The sequence below is a fragment of the Chroicocephalus ridibundus genome, chromosome 1, assembly GCF_963924245.1.
Source record: "Chroicocephalus ridibundus chromosome 1, bChrRid1.1, whole genome shotgun sequence".
In the NCBI taxonomy this organism is placed as follows: Eukaryota; Metazoa; Chordata; class Aves; order Charadriiformes; family Laridae; genus Chroicocephalus; species Chroicocephalus ridibundus.
This window is the reverse complement of record NC_086284.1, coordinates 157,103,508-157,125,555: the sequence shown is the minus strand read 5'-3', so window position 1 is coordinate 157,125,555 and position 22,048 is coordinate 157,103,508. Positions and strand designations below refer to the sequence as shown.

General features: G+C 45.7%; 1 protein-coding gene across 2 annotated transcripts; it reads left to right on the top strand.

Annotated features, from left to right (window-relative positions):
- Positions 1-149: 149 nt before the first annotated feature.
- WEE2 (WEE2 oocyte meiosis inhibiting kinase) lies at positions 150-20,332 on the top strand. Of its 2 annotated transcripts, XM_063319839.1 has the most exons (16): positions 872-1,219; positions 4,499-4,698; positions 5,586-5,634; positions 8,138-8,310; positions 8,953-9,074; positions 10,356-10,502; positions 11,309-11,410; positions 11,737-11,822; positions 12,698-12,868; positions 12,958-13,100; positions 15,802-15,838; positions 17,128-17,188; positions 18,153-18,293; positions 18,418-18,505; positions 18,728-18,816; positions 20,166-20,332. In XM_063319839.1, the coding sequence occupies exons 1-16, from the start codon at positions 887-889 to the stop codon at positions 20,210-20,212; spliced, it is 1,989 nt and encodes a 662-aa protein (XP_063175909.1). In that variant the 5' UTR covers positions 872-886; the 3' UTR covers positions 20,213-20,332. The 2 variants fall into 2 exon arrangements, with proteins under 2 accessions (XP_063175900.1, XP_063175909.1); XM_063319830.1 differs by lacking the exons at positions 15,802-15,838; positions 17,128-17,188; positions 18,153-18,293; ... (1 more) ...; positions 18,728-18,816; positions 20,166-20,332 and adding exons at positions 150-282; positions 14,020-15,760 and having other exon boundaries at positions 848-1,219.
- Positions 20,333-22,048: the final 1,716 nt, after the last annotated feature.

Sequence of the window (22,048 nt, the reverse complement as noted above, 5' to 3'; positions counted from 1 at the left end):
AGTAAAGCCCACAAAGACTGCATCTGTGATGGGATTAACACGGAGCAGACTGGCTGTCATCAGACATCACCTCCTCATAGGCCCCGAGAAGCTGGAGGAGGGAAGAGCCCACAGAAGCAAGGAGATGAGTCAGAGGGAGCCCTGGCTCCTTGCAGAGCTGGTTGCAGGCACAGCAAATCCACATCCACAGCAAAACCCCTCAGCCACCAACTTTCCTAGGCAACGGGCAACTGTGCACAGCTGCTGCTGAGCTCCAGATGTTTCCCATTAGCAATGGCTCAGGTGTGTAGGGTGGTTATAAATGTGCCAGGGCAGGAGAAGGTTTGTCTGTAGAGTGTCTTGGTAACTGCTTGGGGCACCCTCTGCTTTTACAGCTGTATGTAGCATGGGTTCTTTTTCTCTGACTCAGAAATTTAAAGTAGAGAAGGATGAGGGGAGGATTGGTGTGTGTTGTTCTTCAGGGTTTTATCTCTGTTTCTATGTGTGATGAGAGCAGTGGATGAAGTGCTGGTCGGTGAAGAAGTTGCCTTGGAGGCTTACTGGGAAAGGCAGTGACTTCTGAGTTGTATCTGTCTTGCACCAACAGGGTGAAAAGCAGAATTATTGCGTTTGTTGTTATTACGTGAACAGTAACTGAATGGATTTGTATTTGCTAATTCTGGGGTAACCTTCCTTGACCGATGCCATCAAAGGATGTCTATGAGTGATCAAGGCTTCTGTGTATGTAGGATTGGGGTGGGGGAGTGCATGTGGTGAGTAAACCCAGGGCCTTTGGTAAGGCAAGGAAGAGAGTGGTTAGTCTGCCTGCGTAAATAACGCTATCTTCCTCTCTCTCTGCCTAAAGCAGGCCAGCGTCAGCTCTACCTGTTCTGTTTCATATGGTGAAATGGATAACTGGGACAACAACAATGAATTCATTCAGCGACTGGATTTTTCCAGTTGTGGTGAAGAGAGTGAAGATGGAAGTATAAATGAGGAGGATGCCCTGAGCTCGAGCCCCCCCAGGAGCTGCGAGTTCCAGAACTGGCAAGGGAGCAGTCCTCTGCCAGCAACACCTCAAAGAAAGCTAAGTGAGATTTTCACGAGCAGGACAAAAGCCTGGGTGAGTCCCACGTTGAATGCTTCCCCAGTGGTGAGCAAGAGACCGGGTAATGCCGAGACACCGCTGCACATCACCTGGAAAAAGCTGCAGCTGTGTGATACCCCCCACACCCCCAAGGTAATGACGTGTACCATCTCTGTGGCTGAGCAGGCAGGGTCTGCGGGGTTGCTGGGGCATCGCCGCAAGGGTTGGTGAGGGGATCGGTTGTTAGCTTAGTGGAAAGAATTTTTTTTTAATTTTACTGTTGTTAGTGTCTGCTCTTCCCTTAAAACCTGGACCATGAGCTTCTTTGCTATGGAAGGGTTTACTGTGAGCGTGAATAGAAATCTGTGTGTGGGAGCAAGTGTATTGACTCTTTCCAAGCTGTTGTTAAAACCAATCATTTGGTGTTGGGCCAGTCTGACTTTAAAAAAAACAACCAAGCAACTGTGTGCCAAGCAACTGTGTGCCTTGGCTGCCCATGTGCTTGTCATGCTCTGCTCAGGGGAGTGAACATCTGTAGAATATATGTAGGAAGTGCTGGGAGCAGTATGCTCCCAGAGGGATAAATACATCTCTCTTCAAGGAGCTCATCATTCCAGGGGGAGCTTGGAGACAGGCAGCTGCCCTGACTGCTCTGTTCAGCACAATTTTGAATGCAAGTGGGTTTTTCTCTTAAAGAGAAAGTTGGAAATGGTGTTGCGGCTGGAGTGTACTTTGTCTGGCAAGTCTGGATTGCCTCCAACCAGCTTGTTGTCCAGTGATGCTGATTCTCTTTTTGTGTGAAACTGAGCTGCTCAGTGAATTTGGGCAAAGCAGGAATTTGTTCTCAGGGTATCAGCAAATCCCCTGTGGAAGGGGTAACAAATCGATGTGTGCTTGTGGAGGAAGGCGAGCCCGGCTTCCTCTGTCACTGTTTTAAAATGTAATTTATCTACTGAGCTAGTTTCTTGGGAGAACAATCCCAGGCCCTATTTTCTGTGAAACTTCTTGTATAGAATATAACACAACTGCTTTTTGTCTCTTGTAAGCACAAGTGGAGACTTGGCGCCAATTTCTCTGTTCCTAGATAACTTCTGTTGTGTGCACTGGCTTCTAGCATTCAAGACTTGCAATGAAATGTAGCTCTTTCAGTCTTCTCTTAATATTCCTGCTCAACTGAAGTTGCTCCTTTGCTTAAGTGGTAAACCAAAGATCAGTCCTTTTAGTGCTTCTGAGCTAGGACTTGACTTCTGTCCCCCTCCAGAAACCTGATTATGTGGGGAGAAGGATGATCCTATGGCTGCATACAACAAACTGTGTGGCCATAGTTACTGAGGAACGGCCTGTTGCTCTCTAGGTGAAAGCGGCATTAGTCCAAGGATTTCCTGGAATGACCCTTTATAAGAAATCTCCCCAAATCTCATCTGAAAATAGGTGAGAGGTCTAGAATTTCTTCCAGACCAGATGGGCTACTGGTAGAGAAGTTGTGGATGCCCCATCCCTGGAAGTGCTCAAGTCCAGGTTGGATGTGGCTTTGAGCAGCCTCAGTAGTGGGAGGTGTCCCTGCCCATGGCAGGGGAGTCGGAACTAGATGATCTTTAAGGTCCCTTCCAACTCGAACCATTCTATGGTAGTTCAGGGTACTTCACTGTGTGCTCTTGTGTAGATAACTTCTTGGCTGGATGCTTCAGGACATGCTGTCTGTGGTTTGTCACTTTGTAGTCTATGAGCAGCAATTGCACTAAATCAACAATTTACTTTCCCTTTGCTCTCTTCTGGGAGAAAGGTCTTGGTTTCCAAGCATGCTGCAGAAGGTGGGCTCTAAGGGGCCTAAGTCTGCTTATAAACATGGCTGGGAGCATTGATCTTGGAACATTGGAAGGTGAGAGGAAGGGTAAGAGAGCAGAGCCACATCTAACTGCAGACAGATGGGCACTGCAGCCTCAGGTAGGATGCAGATGAGGCAGATGATTGTGTTTTGTAGATTTATCTAATCCTGGAACAGATTACTACAGCTAGTTACACTGTATGGCAGCAGCAACTCTGAGATGATGTTATAGGAGACAAATTTGCTTGACTATGACATAGAGCCCTAGAAGAGCAGATGGGAATTGCGTGCATGCATAAAACAGCAGACTGCCGTGGTATTTTAGATCCTTTTCTTGACTTGTGTCTAGACTAGAACATAGCCACAATTCTACAGAGCTTCTAGGCTGCTGGGTAAATGGGGCTTGGACATATACTGCTTTTAATACATGCATGTGCAGAACCTCTCCATCCGAGAGCAAGAAGACACAGACCAGAGCTTGAGAAAGTGATCAATAAGCACTTTCAGGGTCATAGTAAACCAGGAGCTGTACTTCCAAGTATGGCATAGAAATAGAGGGTTGTCCCAGAAGTAGCTGTATCCATGAATGCATCATCAATTAGGTGGATGCAGGATACTGCATGCAGCTCTAGGGTTTTTTATCCTCAAAAACTTTCAATGAGAGATGGGAGGAACTGTAGATACGATCCTGGAGCCACATCTCCACTCACAAGACTGAGACCACTGTTGGATCAAAAAGATATAGAAGTATCCTGATCTTCATGATGGGGAGAGTTCTGGGTCTTTGAAGGGCTTTTGACTAGAGGAAGAGATATGTTAAAAATTCTTTAGACTTACAACACTCTCTTGAAGCTGAAACAAGTCAAAACCAAACTTATATTTCAAAAAGCTGATGGTTACTGAAGGGGTCAAATAATGGAAAGTAGGCAGGGTTTTCTGACTTCAGATCAAGACTGGGTGCTTCTTTGAAGTTACCCTTTACTGAGCCCAAGGTTTTGGACTAGTACGTGAAACCGAATGGTCTGTCATCTTTGGGAAACTGAAATATAGAAGGCCCAGAAGTTCCTTCTGGACTTAAGTTTCTGAAACTCTGTTTTTTCTTCTCAAGGAGAACTGTTTTCTTGTCACTTTGCCAGTAGTAAAAGGAAGGAAGTTTCTTGTCACCTTTGCCAGCAGCAGAAAGGAAACCTGGGTGATGTTCTATTTCATGTCCTGACAAACCTGTCCTGACTAAACTGATGCAACAGTCCATGCTTGGCAGAACTGGGTCTTCCATGTTGATGCAATATATGATGCAATTCTTGTGTCTCTGTAGGTGGGAAAGATGAGCAGCTGGCTCCTCCTGAGGACTGTGCTTGCCAAAATGGCTCTGCAGCCCTCTTCCAAGTGAGCAGGGAATAGTCTGAAAGGGCTTGGCAAAGTCCGTAATACTTTGTGGAAGGAGAAAAACTGTCAGGACTAAATTAGGGTCGCAGGGTTTTAATGATTCAGCTATCCCAAGGAAGGAAGACGAATTTTTGATTTGCAGGAGAGCAGAGATTTTTATTGTGGCAGAGCAACAAAAACATTTTGCTGGCTTATCTGCCATGTTTCTTTTCTCAATACAGAGCCTGTTATCGAAGACAGCTTTTCCTTCATCTGGGACAAAGGTCCCACACAAAGGCTTCCGACACCTGAGATTTACTCCTGGTGCTGACTCGGATGACTCTACCCAAGCTTCTCTTGTCAACATTAATCCCTTTACACCAGAGTCGTATCGACAAATGCTCTTTCTTCCTAATGGCAAGCGGAAGACCAGAGGAGAGCTGTAAGTGAGCTACTCTTAAATACGAGGCTGGAAGGAGACTGTTTGAAGGAGATAAGTAATGATGGAGACGTTTAGTATCTGGACTTATTTGCTAACAATGAATCATCCACTTCCGTGGTATTCATTGGTGCAGAGCAAACATTAGCAGACATATGAAGATAATAGAAACATAAATAAAAATCAATCTTTGCCTTTGTTCAGAAATGTTAGTGGGGGATCAACACCTAACTTCAATGCTATGGCTGTAGGAGAAAATTGTACCTCTTTCTTTCTCTACCGTGGGTAGAGTGGAGCTTGATTCAGGTATGCACAAACCCACAACTTGGAAGAAATGACGTGCATGTTTGCATGTAATATAGCGTTTAAGATGGGTGCAGGCTACTGCTGACATGCAAAAGTTCCAGATCTGGTCTGGGTTAACCAAGACACAAACATAGTCAAATACCTGTGTGCTACAATGACATTCAGGTTCTCTCATAGCCCCAGCTGGAATAAATGCTCAGCTGGGTATCCCTCTTGAAAGCACAGTGGGGACACTTTTCTCCTTCACTAGGAGCTTGTTGTGCAAGGTCACCTCCCACGCAGCTTCACCAGTAATAAGGTGACCAGGAGAATGATGCCCCTGGAGAATGGTACTCTGCCCTGTGGGCAGTACTGAAGTTGGTATGTGGAGGCTTTCTAGATGGAAACAAAGACTTTCTAGCCTGGGACTACAGTCTGAGGCATCAATTGGAAACTTGTTGTGTATTAATGCTGTACAAAATACATCTTGAATTAAATTGTGAGCAAGGTCTGAAAATTCTTTTGAAAAATGTTTTAATTTCAAATCTCAGTTGGATTGCTTCACTGAAATGATACATCCAGACTTTCCTAAACTTCTGTTATAGGAGCGATCCTGATTGTAGCAGCCAGATAAAACAGGAGCTACCTACAAAGGTGAGTGTCTCTGTATTTTCCCCTCCACAGAGAGGATAAGGTGCTTGTAAAGATTGCTTGATAAATTTTATTCTGCTATTGGAGTATAAATCATGGTGGCATGACAGAAGATGAATACCTGACAGAATAATTCTGGGCTGAACGTTTTATGTTAACGTTTGTTTGAGACAACAAACTCTGAAATGATCCCTATCTCTAAGGGAAACTTGTACTAAAGCAGATCTGAAACTTTGACAAGTAATCCTAAAACTCATTGATTCTTGGTTAGGAGGCCTTGCTAGGAAATATAATATAACTCGTGTTCCTCAAGGGGAACTGTATTACTATATTATTGAGTTAGCCTAAACAGTGACGGTACCTTTGTGGTTTGAAAAAGCAGATGTATTGCTGTTCCTATGAATCAGTGTAGTGAGCGTCTCTGGATGTGAATGGAACATGGCTTCTATATTGCAAATAACATATGGACCTGCACTGCAAAAACACAGACTGAGCTGTACAGCTCTGATGTGGATAAGTACTGAGGGCAGAGCTTCAGTTGCAGTAGTCACAGTGGCAAAGTTCTGAGGCAGGGCAGCAAATCCTGTACTCTCCTTCAGCAGGAAAATGTACAGCTGGGGGGTATCTACATGCCTTGGGGTCCAAGGGAAGGCCCCACCACAGCTTATGTAGCTACAGAATGGCAAGCACTGTCTTACAACTCAAACCCAAGTTCTCTTGCTGTTGCTGACTTCTGTGCTTTGCTCACAAACCTCAGTGGTGGGGTGTGTTGGCCTGGCTGTGTGGGGTAGAGTGTGAGGTCTTGCGTACCCTTAGCCGTGCTGGCAGAACGGGGAGCTGGTGTGGGAATGTGGGTTCCTGCAGCTGCTTTCCTTTTTCCCAGTTTTATCTGGGGGGGGAAGCTGGCCCATCCGGCTGGCTTCTGGAAAGCAAGCCAAGCCTAAATTGAATGTCTGCGTTCAGATGAGGTAAAAATCTCAATTTTTCTGAGCAGCCCCTTGAAGGAAGTATCTTGTCTTGTGCAAGTAGGTAGCATTGTTCATTGTAATTGTGAAACAGTTAGGCTTACTGGAAGAATGATGGCACCCTCTAGCCGAGGAGACTGATATTGCAGAAAAACTGGTCTTGGCGGGGGGAAAAAACTGCAGGTAACATCCGGGGTTATCACAATTGTTGTTCTCCTTGGAAGAAAGCCTCAAATAACTTGTGTCTTACTGAAATGTTATTCTGCTTGAGTGCTGATTAGACAGAGTATGTAATATAGATATAAAATTATGTACTAGGTTATCTTTATTCCCTGAGCTTTTTATGATACTGTAAAATACAGCTGCCTTCTCTTTCATATGGGCCACATCTTACTGGTTGTAAGGACCAACTCTTTAACCCAGCCCTTTAAGGTCATATACCATGTACTACAGCAATCACAGCAGTGGTTTCTGTGGAAACCACCATGCAACATGAGCCACTGTCCCTGTAAGGGATGTAGGAGGATGAAGAAAAATCACTTAGTCCGTTCTCTTATTGTTCACTTCATGCTCCACTGCTTATCTCTTCTTTACTTATCTCCCCTGGCAGTAGACATCACTCTACAAGCAGTACCAGCAGCTTGTATTTCCCTAGTGACCATTACTGTAGCAATAACGATGTTCCAGCTGTTCTGCAGGCTTTTAGCCCTTTGTGGAAAAGTGGCTCCTGGTGAGAAATCACTGGGAATACAAACAGATACACTGAGACCTGCTAATCTGCCATTAGTCAACAGCTGGTGCTTCAAACCTGATGGGAGCCTGAACTGATGCAGAATGTCCTTGCTGCAGGCAACCTTAGCTGCCAAAGTAAGGCACCTCTACATAGCCGGGGCCACACTAAGCCAATGCATCAAACTTTTCTCTCCTGAGTTCAAAATAGGACCTAGCTCTTAGTTAAACACAAGTTCAGTACATGAATCTGGCTAACTTAGAGGTACTGGGCTTCCACCTACCAAGGCTGGTAACACATCTTCTTGAGTTTGCAGCAGCTGGGCAAAAGACAAGTATTTTGCTATTGCCTGCTGTTCATCCCTGACTGACTCCATCAGCCATGGGTCTAGGAACTGGGCAGGGCTGCCAAGGGAAGACGTGTCATGGTAGTAACCCAAGGAGGCATAGGCACATACAGCCAACTAGACTACAGTTCTCCTTAGCTGCAACTTCTACCTCTACGACTTGCAAGTCATGGCTTTAATAAAACAAAACAAAAAACAAACCACAAAAAAACTTGGCCAAACCAGGCCAAGATGGCCTTTGTTAGGTGGTCAGAAAAAACTCCACAACGTACCTAAGTGAATGGTAGCATTTCAAGAAGAACTGGTAGCGCGCCTGCACACGTGCCTGGATGAACATCCAGAATGGGAGAGGGCGCAACATGGGTGCTCTGTGACACAAGTATACACAGCTCTAAAAACATGACAGATGTTGTTATCTAAGTCTCTTAACTCATACTTGTCTCTGCTGTTTTTGTGACCTTGTAGAGATATCCTCTGAAAGAGAGCAACATGGTTTCCCGCTACAAGAAAGAGTTCCTGGAACTAGAAAAAATTGGTGTGGGGGAATTTGGCTCTGTCTACAAGTGCATCAAACGCCTCGATGGATGCGTTTATGCCATCAAACGCTCCAAAAGGCCTCTGGCAGGATCCTCAGATGAGTGAGTGTGCTAGCTAGATACTGCCAGTTGAAATGATGGGCATGTTCTTGGGAGGTGTGATGGGGAAGGAGGGAGTGTGGATCTAAAGGTATCTGAGGGGTGGCATGAGCAAAAACTGGCTGCTGTTGCACTCCCAAGTAACAGATGGGAGAGTGGGGGAAGTTACCACTTCAGGATTATCGGATATAAATGTCTGAGAAAGGGAAGAAGCCACGTGCATCACAGGGTGAGATGACTGCTTACCTGAACTCCTTGGGTCCATGCAGCCAGTCTATTTAAAACAATATCAAATAGTTCGTTTGTGGTATGTCCCTGCCCTGCTGTATGGCCGGCACTGTTCACATCTGTGTTGACCAGCTAGTGCTGTCCTGCATGCTAAAGCAAAACCTTTGTAGCTGCCTTTGCCTCTTTAACAAAAGTTTGCTCAGTGAGTGGGGTTTTTTTGACAGCTGCTCAGCACATTTGGGCAAGGGCAGGTGTTGCTTCAGCAGCTGTGGGAGCCAGTCTGTCTGCCAAAAACCCCCAAGAGAAAGTCCTCAACACTCTGCCTCCCCTTTCTCAAGCTAGGCTGCAAAACAGGGCTCCTCTTGTGGCCCCAAGCAGGACCTTGTCACACTGCTTTTTCTGTGCCTGTTTCTCTAGGCAGCTGGCGCTGCGCGAGGTTTATGCTCACGCTGTCCTTGGACATCACCCCCATGTTGTGCGCTACTACTCAGCGTGGGCAGAGGATGATCACATGATTATCCAGAATGAACACTGCAATGGTAAGAGCTGTGACATTGCCAAAGGCTGAGCTCTCAGGATGGGTACAGTTACCTTCTTTTTGTACTTAAAAATGGGATTACTTGGTTTACAACAAAGCAAACAGCGCTGGGGCTACAGTTCCATGGAGAATCCAGTAAGGACTCATAATATTTAGACAAAACTCTGAATGGTGCCAGTGTCTTACAAGTAGTGAATACTCTCTAATTTGTGGGATTTTAAAACTGTTCCTCGGTGTTGGCTGGCCTGGAAAAGTATTCCCCATGCCGATGCTTAGAGCTGTGTCTGGGACAGCCCAAGTAAAACCTGCTATGAGTGACTCAAGAGCAGCTAACTTAAGTGCCATGTATCTTGGAAACAAACCCTTCTTAATAAAGGGGAGTAATGATTTGAAGAGTGATCACGTGGTTGAGATGAAGGCATCTTGAGTAGAAGAAAGGGCCCAACAGCTGCAGAGGAACACAACTAAATAATGAGGTAAACTGTAAATGGGGTGCTGCAGGCAGGGTGGTACACTCTTACTTGGGTTTGCCCTTGGCCACACCACGGTTTGGGAGATGCTAGAAAAGACGCCTCTGGCTGTCAGAAGAGCTGAAGGCGAATACAGAGCTCTCATCTTCCAATTGTTCCTGTAGTCTTGGGGCTCAATGGTGAGTGGTGATGCCTGTTTGCAGTAATGACTTCAAATCTGGTGGAGGTAACCATGAAATGTGGTGCTCACTGCTTCAGCATTGTTGTGTTTCTCGAGTTGTAGTGGATGAATGTCTGAGACTAAAGGAGAAGTGGTGAAAAGCAGGCTGATGGGGAGCAAGTCCATGGTATTTGCTAGTCCTGAAATAGCCAGAGTGCCTTAATGGAAACCCACAAAACTCTGTTTCTGTGTCAAATGTTACATTCTTCAGTCAAAAATCTGCTAGTGGGAGCTTGATTTCCTTATTCCACCATTCATATACCTGCTTTCTGCCTGTAAGTATGGCAAAAGTAATTAACTTTTCCACTGTTTGCTTGCAGCAGTGTCAGCATCACTACCAGGTCAGCCCTTCTGGTGCTGCAGGTAGAACTGCAGTTGCTCAGTCCTTGGCAAGCAGGAGGCAGGGTGCTCTGTGGCAATGGAAAGGCTGAAGCCAAATGTTGATGTCCAAGTTGATCACTAGAGCTGGTCTGGCTGGGTTTTGTCACTAGCAAGCTTGCAAATGCTCTGGGCACTAGTTTCTGATAAGCTATTTCAAACCTGCTGCTCCACAAAATCTTTGTCATGTCTCAGACTGACGGTTTTCACCTAGGTGGGAGTCTCCAAGATGCGCTGCTGGAAAATGCGAAGCTCGGCCAGTATTTCCTGGAAGCAGAGCTGAAAGAAATATTGTTACAAGTCTCCATGGGGCTAAAATACATCCACAACTCTGGCCTTGTGCACCTGGATATCAAACCTAGTAAGTATAGTGCTAGTATATTCTTTGTGGAGGGTCCTGCAAGTGACCCTCCAGGGGTAGGACCTGTAATAGGTCCTTCTGACTGGACCTATTACAGTGCTTCAAAGGAAAGGTGATGTTGCCCTAAAAGGTGAGTATCTTGTGGGTGGTTGTTGGTTTTGCTGTTTTGTTGGTTTTTTGGATCTTGCCACTACTGTTGCTCTAAAACTGAGCCTTCTCTGATAGTTGGCAGCATTTTACTTCTGTCTCATGATCTTCGTAATCCGAGCTCCACTTTCATACTGGTGGAGCAAGTAGAGCCGCAAATGAAGATGTGGACTTCCTTATTTGCTGCTGTCTTGTTGCACAACACCTGACCTTTGTATGTGAGAGCTGGAATGAGAAGTGAATATTTATTGTACCTACCTTGAGGGATTAAATTCCTGCAAAAAATAGTAACAAGCTTTCCTCTCTGCAGCTGAGGATGGGCACTCCCAGGGCTATGCTCCCCACATGGTCACATAGTTACATCCTTACAGTAGAGCTCCTCATTTCCTGCTGAAATAGCCCTTCTAACTTGGGGGGCAGAGGGAGGGTCAGGAAAGTTAATTACTCTAGGATGTTTTACGCACAACTGTCTTCTGTCAGCTGTACTGCTGAATACGTGAGCTGGGTGGGAAACAGACTAATGGGGGGGAAGTGTGTGCATAGCTTCTCTGGCTGCAAAGCTTGACTAGCTTGACCGGTGGGATTTTTTTACCAAGTTGTCAGGCTGCTGCAGTCTGATTACTGATCCTACACTGTTGCTAAACTTCGCTGTCTTGCAGGTAATATCTTCATTTGTCACAAGCTGGCAGTTGCAGACCCTGCTGGGCAGGAAGAAAGCGACAGTGAAGATGAATTCTCTTCTAGTGTGGTGTATAAGATTGGTAGGTTTTAGCCCACTTTACGACTGGCTTAAGATTAGGGCTGCTCATTAGTGCTTGACACTTATCTCTCCTGCTGGCTGAAGGGACTTGTCTACAAAACTGATCGCATAGTCCTGAATGCCTCTGCTACTTACCAGAATTAATTCCTCTAAGAAGACAAGTCCTAGAAAACTCATGTGCTTGTTTCCAAGCCCAGATTCCAGAGTAGAAGCAGGCTTGCCCTCTTAGTATTGCCTGACTGCTCTGGTGCCTATAAAATGCAGGCTTTTATTGGTGGAGGAGATCTACACCAGTTTGCTCCATTAGTTGCTTGTTCTTTGCCTCAGGTGACCTTGGCCATGTGACATCAATAACAAACCCCCAGGTGGAGGAAGGAGACAGACGGTTTTTGGCCAATGAGATTTTGCAAGAGGTACAGCTGCTAGTGGGGTGGTGGGGAGAACAGGGTGGTGAGCAAGTGGGGAGTGACCAACTGTAGTGAAATCACTAGCCTGGCATATTCCTTGCCTTATCTCCTCTTTCTTGTGTCTGGTCTGGCTGTGAAATCAGCAAAACTAACACTTTATTACGAATAGTATAGGTGTGGGTGTTGTCATGTAAATATTTAATGTACTTCATGAGTAACTTTAGATTATTGCAACTATTCTACCTGTGAGGGATGATGGGACAAAACCTTTACCAGTTTAGAGACATTCCGTGTTACACACTTACCTGAGATTAAACTGCTGGATGTGATCTCTGAGGAATATATGCACCCAGACAAATGCATTGTACAACAAACACTGCTCAGGTGGTGTGGAGAGGTGGGAGGCACAACACACCTCTTAAACTGTCTGCAGTTTTGCAGTGAACAAAAAAGGGAATTGGTATGTAACAACCAGCTTAGATGTGTTCATCAACTCAGGTATTTAAGTGACAGTATTTTTTTTTGCGCTGCAAGTGGATTTAGGAACTCTTAGGTCAATATATCACATGCAGTCTTTAGTTTTAGTTGGGCATGGCTAGCTTATTGCCTTGTGGTGAAGGCTGGAGGCACACTTTTTTTTAGGCCGTCCTCTGGATTTGCTGTGGCGATCCTAATGTGGGCTGCAAGCTCCTCGTGACTGGGTGAAAGCCAATGTGCTATTAGTTACCGATACTACCTGCTATTGGTACTTTGATCCTAAAGATGAGAAAACAGCCAACTGGCCTGGTGAAGGCAGTATCATACATAGACTTGTTTGGCTGTTTCTTTTTGAGCTGGCATCCTAACCCACCTTTCTATAACTGTTTATCTTCTCTCTGTAGCAATATGGCTATTTGCCAAAGGCGGACATCTTTGCCCTGGCACTCACAGTAGCTCTAGCAGCTGGCACGGCACCGCTGCCTCACAATGGGGCCATGTGGCACCACATCCGCCAAGGCAATATGCCACAGATCCCCCAGAAGCTTCCTCATTGCTTTCTTGAACTTCTCAAGGTGAGGACATAGTCTTGACAGGATGGAGGCTTTTCCAGTTGGCACATTACAGAGGGAGTGTTTAAAGCCTGAACTCCTTTGCCTTCTAGCTCATGATCCATCCTGACCCAGCGGAAAGACCTTCTGCCACAGCTCTTACTAAACATCCAGTTCTCCGTCCTTCACGTGGAAAAGCTGTGCAGCTCCAGAAGCAGCTGAATGTGGAGAAGTGCAAGACTGCCATGCTGGAAAGGTAGGGCTGGTTTGGGCATGAAGGGGAGAAGACATGGGCACAAGAAGTGCTGGTCACCAGGCTTGAATGTAGGGTGGTAGTGTTGGGAGACCCAATGTGCAGGAATAGCCAGTCAGCTCCTGTGCCTGGAGCCGGGAGGATGATGGGGCTGTAGCAGGGACTTTAGTGCCCGAGCAGCTGTGGTTCACTTCTGGCTTTGAGGAGGTGGCTAAATTAGAGCAGTGAACTTGCACGCTTACTGCAGCCACTGGTGATGGAATATACTGAAACAATATGCAGCCAGTGGGCAGTTGAGGAATTGATACTGCACGGAGATAGTGGCCTAGTACAGAAGGAAGTGAAATATCAGGTGGTGACAGACATCCTCTTTCCCCTGGCTCCCTCTCCCTGCTGTTGCAGTAATGTTTTGAGGTGCTGGGATCTAGGAACTGCCCCACCACCCCTCTTAGTGCAAGAGTCAGCTGGGGAATAGGTTTTCCCGTGTAGACAGGAGAGCATATGCTCTAGGAGAGCAGTGAGCACCAGGGGAAAAAAGGCAATGGAAAAGAACTTAGGAGTATTTGTGATGCAGAGATGGCACTGATCTAAGTTCCACCATTCACAAATATTTGAAACAATGGGAGAAAAACTGAACTAGGGAGTCTTCACACTGGTGCCAGTGTAGGTGTGTGTTGCTGACCTGATGCATAGTTCCCTTTTGCTAAACCTTCCAAGCTGACCTGTTCTGAAGTAGAAAATCTAGCAAAACCTACAGTAATTTTCATGTCACCCTCTGGGGTCAAAAGTCACTGCTCTCCAGCAATGCTGGAGTACTGCAGTAACCCTCTTGTACAAGATTGTTCAGAGCTCTGTAGCTGATGGGGATTCATGTGTGTCATGGTTTTCTTCTTCTGCTCTTCCTTCCGTCTCCCCCCTGCAGGGAACTTAAAGCAGCCCGCCTTGCCCAGACCCTCATGAAGGACCAGCCCTTAGGAAGTGCCAAGTTGCAAGAGTCTGAAACCTCTTCTAAGCAGAAGCGCCTGGTGGGAGGGAAGAGTTGTCGCTCATTTAGCTTTACTCTGGGTTACTGAACTTCAGTGTTGTCCAAAAAGCTCTGGCTGCCGAATGGCCCTGTGAAAGCAGAGGGTTTGCACAGACCAATGCCCCATATTAGCTCTCCCTGTTGTGGTTTTTGGTTCCCTCATTAGTTTTGATGAGATGTTGGCTGAGGGAAGAAGCACTAGCTTCCCAGTGTCAATCATGAAATTCCAGATCATTGTCTTCAGTCTTTTGCCTGTTTAATTTCTTGTGTAACTGGTCTTGCTCTAGACTTGCTCTATCTGCCATACCAAGGGAAAGGACAGCATTTCCTCTACTCGCTTCCCTTTTTGTTCAGTTGGGCCCTATGATTGATGGTGTTTTTGTCGTCTTAACACTCTGGCCACCTGTGTATCTTTAAAGGGGAGATAGTGGCTGTACCCGGAGACAGCACCTACAGCAGGGTCCTCCTGGAAGTGAGGAGGTGGAGACTATGGTAGACGGTTTTAATGACACATCAGGAGACAGACTGGTTACATTGCAGTCCTGGTGGACTTAGTGGTGGATGTAGCTGGAGTGTCATTTCACTGAGGGGGTCAAAGAGGAAAAGGAAACACTTTGAGTCATAGGGGCCTTGCTTGTGGAAGTTGAAGGAGCGCTTCCCTCCCTTAACTTTCAGCAGTGAGCACGATACCACGTAGCTGATGTGGTTAAGCTGTTGCAGGCTGGTCCCTGATGCCAGACTTGTTTTATGCCGATTGGAAGGACTTGCTTAAAGTGGGGGGAGCGACTGGCGCGCTGGTAGGTGGCTGTGTTTCTGTTTGCCTTCCAGTCTCCTACATGGGGCGCAACTGCCCGCTGATTGCGGCATCATTTCAGCAAAGATGAGGGGAAATCAGAAATGGCTTTTGAGGCCTTGTCAGATTTTTTTTTTTTTGGAGCTGCCCATGTAAAAGTTTGTGTATATATTTAATATTTATTAAATCTTGCTATGCCCCTGCTTAATGTAACTGCCTGAATGTGCGTCGGCTCTGTGTCTGGCTGTGGCAGCTGGACACACAGGGTGTGCTGTTACCAGGGAGAGAGTAAAGTTGTAACTCGGTTATTTTCAGGTTTTACCGGTTTAATTTTCAAGTGCTGGACAGTGCCGGCTTTTAAACTGTTAGCTGCTATGCTTTAAGAAGGGAAACGTGCAAATAAAGATTTTAATCCTTTTACCTACGACAGCGTGACTTTCTCTTTTAATTTTTTTTTCCCCTTTGGGCCTCCTTCCCCGCCACCCGGGAGACCTCGATCCCCCATGGGCGAAAGCCTGACCGCGGGCGGCAGGGCAGGCGCTAGCCGTGGCGGGAGGCCCCGCCGCCCCTCAGAAGGCCGCGCCATCCCCTCCTTCGTCTTCCACTGCGAGCCCGCGGTGCGCTGCCCTCTCCCGCCCCCCGGGCCGCCTTACCCCGCCGCCCCCCGTAGAACCTCTCGCCGGCGGAGCGGGACGCGTTTCCGCCCGGACCCCTCTTTGCGCCGGACCCACCGCTTCCCTTTCCGTTTCCGGACGGCTGCGGGCGCTGCGGCGGGAGAGTTGCAGAGGGCGGGGGGTCGACGGGGCTTGGGGAGGCGGTGGCGGGACGGCTCGGGTCTGGTCCGGTCTTCCTCCGGCGCTGCTTCAGCCCTGCTTTTCCCTCTGCAGGCACGGCGGCGAGATGTTGTGGCGACCGGCGTGGCAGGTAGGGCCCTGCGGGGACGGGGGGGCAGGGCCGCGGGTGGCGGGTGAACGGTTCCCTGAGGGGGCGGTGCTCGGGGCGGCCCCTGAGGGGCGGGCGGCGGCCCTGGCTGGAGGTTGGCCCCGACTCGACGTCCCCGGCGGGCTCGTAGTAACTTTCTCGTCGCGGAAGCCGTTCCCAGTCGGGCTGTAAGGGCTGGAGGAGCGCTCTGGGGCCGGAGCCCGGGGCTGTGCTGCCCGCCAGTCGCTTTTCCTGCACCGAGCGGCCGTAGCTGCTGGTGCCTTCACGGCAACGCTGAATCTGCCCTTTGGGGGGGCGGGAGGCGAAGTGTGAATTCTCCTGTCAGGTCACAGGTGTTATTTATGTAATTTCTCAAAAAAACGTGGTATTACCCGTGGTGAAGAGAGGGAGGTTCTGTTTGCGCTCATACTCTACAAGAAAACAAGTGCTGGAACTTAGTTACTTGGTTACTGAAAAAATGATGTATTAAAAGATCCAGCATGTGCATGGAAATAATCTTCAATGTTTTGCATGTACATCAATGAACTATACAGATATGCCAAAGAACTTCTACTTTACAAATTGCATTTCCTCTGGTTTAGCTCCTCTGTTCCACCTAGGACTGTTAGTCCCACTTTCCTTTAAGTTTTGCAACTACTTGTTATAGGTGATGGGCTTTCCTTCTAGTTCCTGCACATGGGCCAGAGGGGTTCCTGGGCTTTGCTTTTCTCTTCCTTTCTTCTAGGACGTGATATTTGCCAGCATCAAGTCAGTTCCTTTTCTTTTTTCTTGCTTGTGTTTAGCTGCAGCACTCAGGTTTTTGTAGCCTCGATATGCAGTTTGCTTGGGAACAAGGGGTTATCAGTGCGTCGTCCTGCTTATGGCAGTGGATAGATGTACATTTGGGGCATATTTTGTTAATCTCTGAAGTGAAACAGAAAGTTGGTGGAACTATCAAAACTCTGTTTGTTTGCAAAAACTGAAGCCCAACTAACTAAACAACCCCTCCACTTCAAACCCCACCGACCCTCCTATTACGTATTACAGAAAAACAGTAGTTACTGCATGTCCGAGAAATAATCCTTTTTAACACCACTTTAACCAAATATTCTTTGAATAATCCTATTGGCTTAATTTAACTGAATGGATTTCTTCCCTTGGTCCCCCTGTAAGTCACTGGAAAAGAACATACTTGCAAGACCTCTGTAAGTGTTTGGAAAACGAGGTGTAAAGGTACGTGAACACGGTTCGTATTTTGTGTCTTGGAAATTAACATCTGTCTGTTCCTTCAGGTGCTTCGCCAGTTTGTAAGACATGAGTCTGATACGGTTGGCTCTTTGGTACTAGAAAGATGTAAGTAGTTCCTGAGACGAAACTTAGCTGTTACTCTTTGTGGTTTTTATTTCAGTTTTAGAGTGGCTGAAATATGTCAGGAGAAGAACAGATGGGAGTGGCAGCTCCTGAATGCAGTAACTAAGAATGTGTTGGTTCAAACAAACGGACTCTAAAGTAGCTTCCTGTCTGGTCTCTGTCAAGTTAAGCAGCCCCTAAAGGGGAAAAGAAAAAAGCCCTGACATGGAGTACAACCTGTAAAAGGCAGATAGTCATGTTTTATCAATGGCAGCGAATCGAATAGGCTGTTGTCATGTTTTTTAATACCTCTCTTTAGGTGTCTTGTGCGTGTTTCTCAGACTCCCATGTGCCTGGGGGACTTGTTGGGGTGCTGCTGCTCGAGTGTGATTTGCTCCATGTGCACACCTCAGGCTTTACCATTCAGTTCACGTGCTCATTGTGCAAGATTGATGCTTCCCCAACCTCCTCCAGTTGTCCTTCAACAAGGAGAAGGAATAAATTGCATCCACCTAGTCCTGGTACCTGTGTAAAAAAAAAATAGTGACCCTCTAATTCAGTGGATGGGGTGCAATAATGCATCTTTGTTGTTTTAAATTTATTGTTTTAAGGACAAAGCGATGCAATGCTGCGGTTTTATCATAATGAAAAAAACCCATCGGGATCAGTAAATGCAAAGTAGTCTCAAGTGACATATAGATGAGTCTGTGAAAAAGATGACAAAGGAATAGAAAGAATAAAGAACTTTTAGCTTTCTAAATGATCTTATTCAGCAGTGGTAATGATAGTACAGGCACAGTCAACCGTCTGCAGGGCCCAAAGCAAAAGGTCACAAGAGCTGGAAAAATGGTTAGGAGGTACAGAAAGTCATTGTTCTGGCCCTTGACAAAAGCTGCCGACTTATGACTTGCCGTGACTAGAAGCATCATAATTCACCTGTGTATGTATTTACTTTCTCATGTTTCAGCTATGAATCGTGTTCAGTTGCTTGGTCGGGTTGGACAGGACCCTATCATGAGGCAAGTGGAGGGGAAAAATCCCGTTACCATATTTTCTCTTGCAACCAATGAGATGTGGCGAACAGGGGAAAGTGAGCTAAACCAGGGAGGTGAGTCTGCAATGAGCAGTGTACTTTTCACAATTTGAGAACACCCACGTGTTGAAACTGATTTCTGAGGTTTGCATCAAAAAGAGGATTTGGCATCCAACTTTGTTATTTTTATGCAATTTAGGTGATATCAGTCAGAAGACGACGTGGCACAGGATCTCTGTCTTCAGACCGGGCCTCAGGGATGTTACATATCAGTATGTGAAGAAGGGGTAAGTGAATAACAAATGTGGTTGAGGATTTAATGCCTTAATAATCAATTGATGTAATAATTCTAGTGACCAGGAGCTATACTAAGATAGAAGTGCCATAAAGTAAGTTAGTAGACATGCTACAAACAAGTGAGGCAAAAGCCTGTGTATTCAGAATCAGATACAGAGGAGAAAACAACAGTACAGTTCTCTGATCAGAACCAAATTGTTCATTTTTTTCAGTGCTCGAATCTATGTTGAAGGGAAGATCGACTATGGTGAATATACAGATAAAAACAATGTGAGGCGTCAGGCCACAACAATTATAGCAGGTAAGGAACATCATACTGGGACCTACCTTGCCCTTTTAAATTGGCGAGGGGGTGGAGGACCTTTGAAATAGAGCTTGGTTTGTCTTTATCCTTAGTATCCACACTTGGGGATTTTGAGAGAATAAATAGGCTGCACCACTAGATGTCCTCTGGCACTGCTTGTGAAAACACAGCAAATGAGAGCATATAGTTGTGAGCTGTTGCGTAGTTTGCTCACACAAACCAGTTGGTGCTGCAGGTGGTTACTGTGTGTTCTACGAACACTGTGGTGTGTAGTATTGCAGGGTCAGGCAGATTCCTTTTCTAAGCAAAGTAGAGTTTGCTTAGTAGCTTTGTCTTGGTTTGGCAGGGAATTTTTCTTCCTGTTTAAGACCGGAGGCTTCACCAATTTTAAGGACCTCTGTTTGTGAAAGATGTTTTATGTGGGGATAACTTGATGGAGAATTTAGAGAGAGCTCAGCCTGGTAGCCAGTCGTGGTAAGAAGAGCACAGAATGGACAGGGAGTAGACTTGTCCCTTGGGTAGACGCAATGAAGAAAAGAATTGGCAAACTCAGCTTTTTCCTTGAGCCTTTAAATAGCATGAGCATCCTACATCTTTACTGTGGGTAGAGCTGCAATCTTGTGGCTTTTGAGGGAGGGCTAAAATTATTGTGTAGTAGAGAAAACATTTCTGTTATACAAGTATATCTAAAAAAAATGGGCCAGAGGAGAATGGAAAAAAAACCCCAACCACAATTCTGAATATTTCTGCTCTGTGGTCTTTTTAAAAGAATAGTAATCAAACTTCCACATGAGCAGTTCAGCTAGCAGTACTGTAAGTTGCTGTTTATAAATAGCTGGAGGGGAGAAGCAAGTCTCTTTTTTTTTTTTTAATTAGGATGTATCCTAATGGTTTCTCCTTCGTGTTCAATGTCCCCAGTCTCAAGATCCTTTAGAAATTACTGAGGCTTGATGAAATACGAGCTTCTTGTAGTCCCATAGGCTGGTGACATGGTAGTGCATACTGAAAATGGTAAAAGAAAAAGGAAATAAGCTATAACTGATGGAGATCACAGTCAAAGAATCAAACCATTATTTTAAACTGTTTCTGGTATCTTTGACTGTTCAGCAACTTTTCGTCAGGTATAGCACACTTGTTTCATAGCATATATGGTCACCTTTAATTGTCAGCTTTCTGGAGAGATTGAGCAAGAACCCTGCATTGGACACTGTTTTATTTTATGAACTAAGTTCCAAAATACATGTATTTGCAGCTTATTTTAACACAAATAGGTTGTCTTTATGGGTGTGCAGGCTTGCAACAGGACAAAACAGTCCTGAGATTAAATTTTCTTTATTTCTTTTCAGATAATGTAATTTTTCTGAGTGATGGTGGTATGAGAGACAAGGTGTGAAGTTGTTAGTGCTTGGACCCCAGGCCATTTCATTCCTTTTGTTTTACAGTGCTTCATAATTCTGTAATCATGTGTATTGCTGTAGTTTCTTGAAAATAAATAAAAAGTTTGATACCTGTAGGGTATCTTTGTGTGTTTTGTGTTGTTTTCCTGTGTGCTTTCTCTCTGTTCGTCATCATTTGGATTTCTTTCTTTTTTGTTTTCCCTTTAGAGAAAAGGTAACCTAGGCAGCTATATTAATTCTTGATCTGATGAATATATAAGTAGAAGTTACCCTTTGTATCTTCAGCCATTTTCAAACGTTATATCCTTGGCTGCCTTAACAATCTCTCTTCCATCTTGCGGGGCCTGAAAGCCTGATCGTCTCTTTCTGTTAACATCCCTCCTCTGTTCTATAGGTGTCTTTCTCCATTTTTCCTTAACTAAGTCAACTGGGCAATAAGTTTACAACAGAGCCATTGGCCTCACCTGGTGCTCAGCTTGAAGTTTCTCTGTCACAGACCAGGAGAAGGCCTTCTGTGCATTTGGGTTTGCCCCTCCATTGATCATAGCATTTGATCAAATCGGTGTGACCAAATCCTCTTTTGGTCGTGTGCTTAAGTCTTCATAATTATGGCATTTGACATATGATGATTCTGTGATGACATCAACATTCTCACGCCAGTACCTTGTTAGGGTGCTGTGCCTGTCGGTTGCCATCAGGAGGAGCTGGAGGAACGGCTGCCTTGGCTCTTCCTTTTGAGAGGCTTGAGGTAGCCTGTGAAAAATATTCCTGGTCTGGGATTCTCGGTTAACGTGGGCATTTGTTTCGCTTTAACTGTGTTTTATTGTCAGAAAGACTGAGACTTGTCAGTATTGTAAGTAAAAAGCCACACAATTAAAAGGTGTTTCATTTTATTACGCAGAGACGTGGTGAAATTCCCACTGTAATACAGCGGGATGTGAACAGGGAAAGAAAAACGTTAGAGGTGACAATTTCCTGCCTTCAAAGCTGGTGGGATTTTGTATCTCATCTCTCTCTGAGCCTAGTAGAGAGCATGCTTATTTATAGCTTTTTGCAGCTCTTCCCTCTACAGAATGATGACCTTTTTTATACTTCTCTATGTGAGCATTGTACTACCAAAAACTTAGATTCTTTCAGTTCAGCATTTATTTCTCGTTGAAGTGAATGCTTTAAGTAGTAGTGGCTAGTGCCCCTGTCACTGGCATGCTGAGGTGTTAGATCTGCTGGAAATGCTTAGCAACTTAAATGGGTTGTTACCCACAGGAGATTGTGGTATCTTTTTAAATAAGAAGTTCCGACTTTAATTCCCCTAACTACTTCTTGTTCAGTCTGAGCCTGTTGTACTGCTGGGAGAAGTTGTGATGGTCCATTTCTACAGTCGTGATCCAAATACAGTTTGTGTGTGGTCCACGCCAATGTTTCCTGTTAGCTGAAAGCTGGGATTTGTCTTAAGCTTTCTGCACATCTAGGAGGCCTCACGTGAACGTGCTAAGCCTCCGTGCGTTTGGTGGTTACCTCCTTTTCTGCACTCTGCTGTGGTGGTGGAGCTCAGCACAGTTTATGACGGCATCTGCTTTGGAGCTTGGGAAGTGGCTTTTGGCTCCGAACTCGGAGTAGAGGTGGCAGCAATGTCAAATGGCAGAAGGGAATTTACTGCTGCACGTGGACTGGCCAAAACTGCCAGAACTCTCGGTGGCTGCTGGATGGCTCAGACTAATCTCTGCCCCTGGCTCAGGCTGGGGACAGAGCTGCGCTGAGCTAGCAGAAGGTACGGGATTAGGTGCCAACAAAGAAAATATTTGCTCAAGAACTTCAACTTTTTCTTTGCTTTT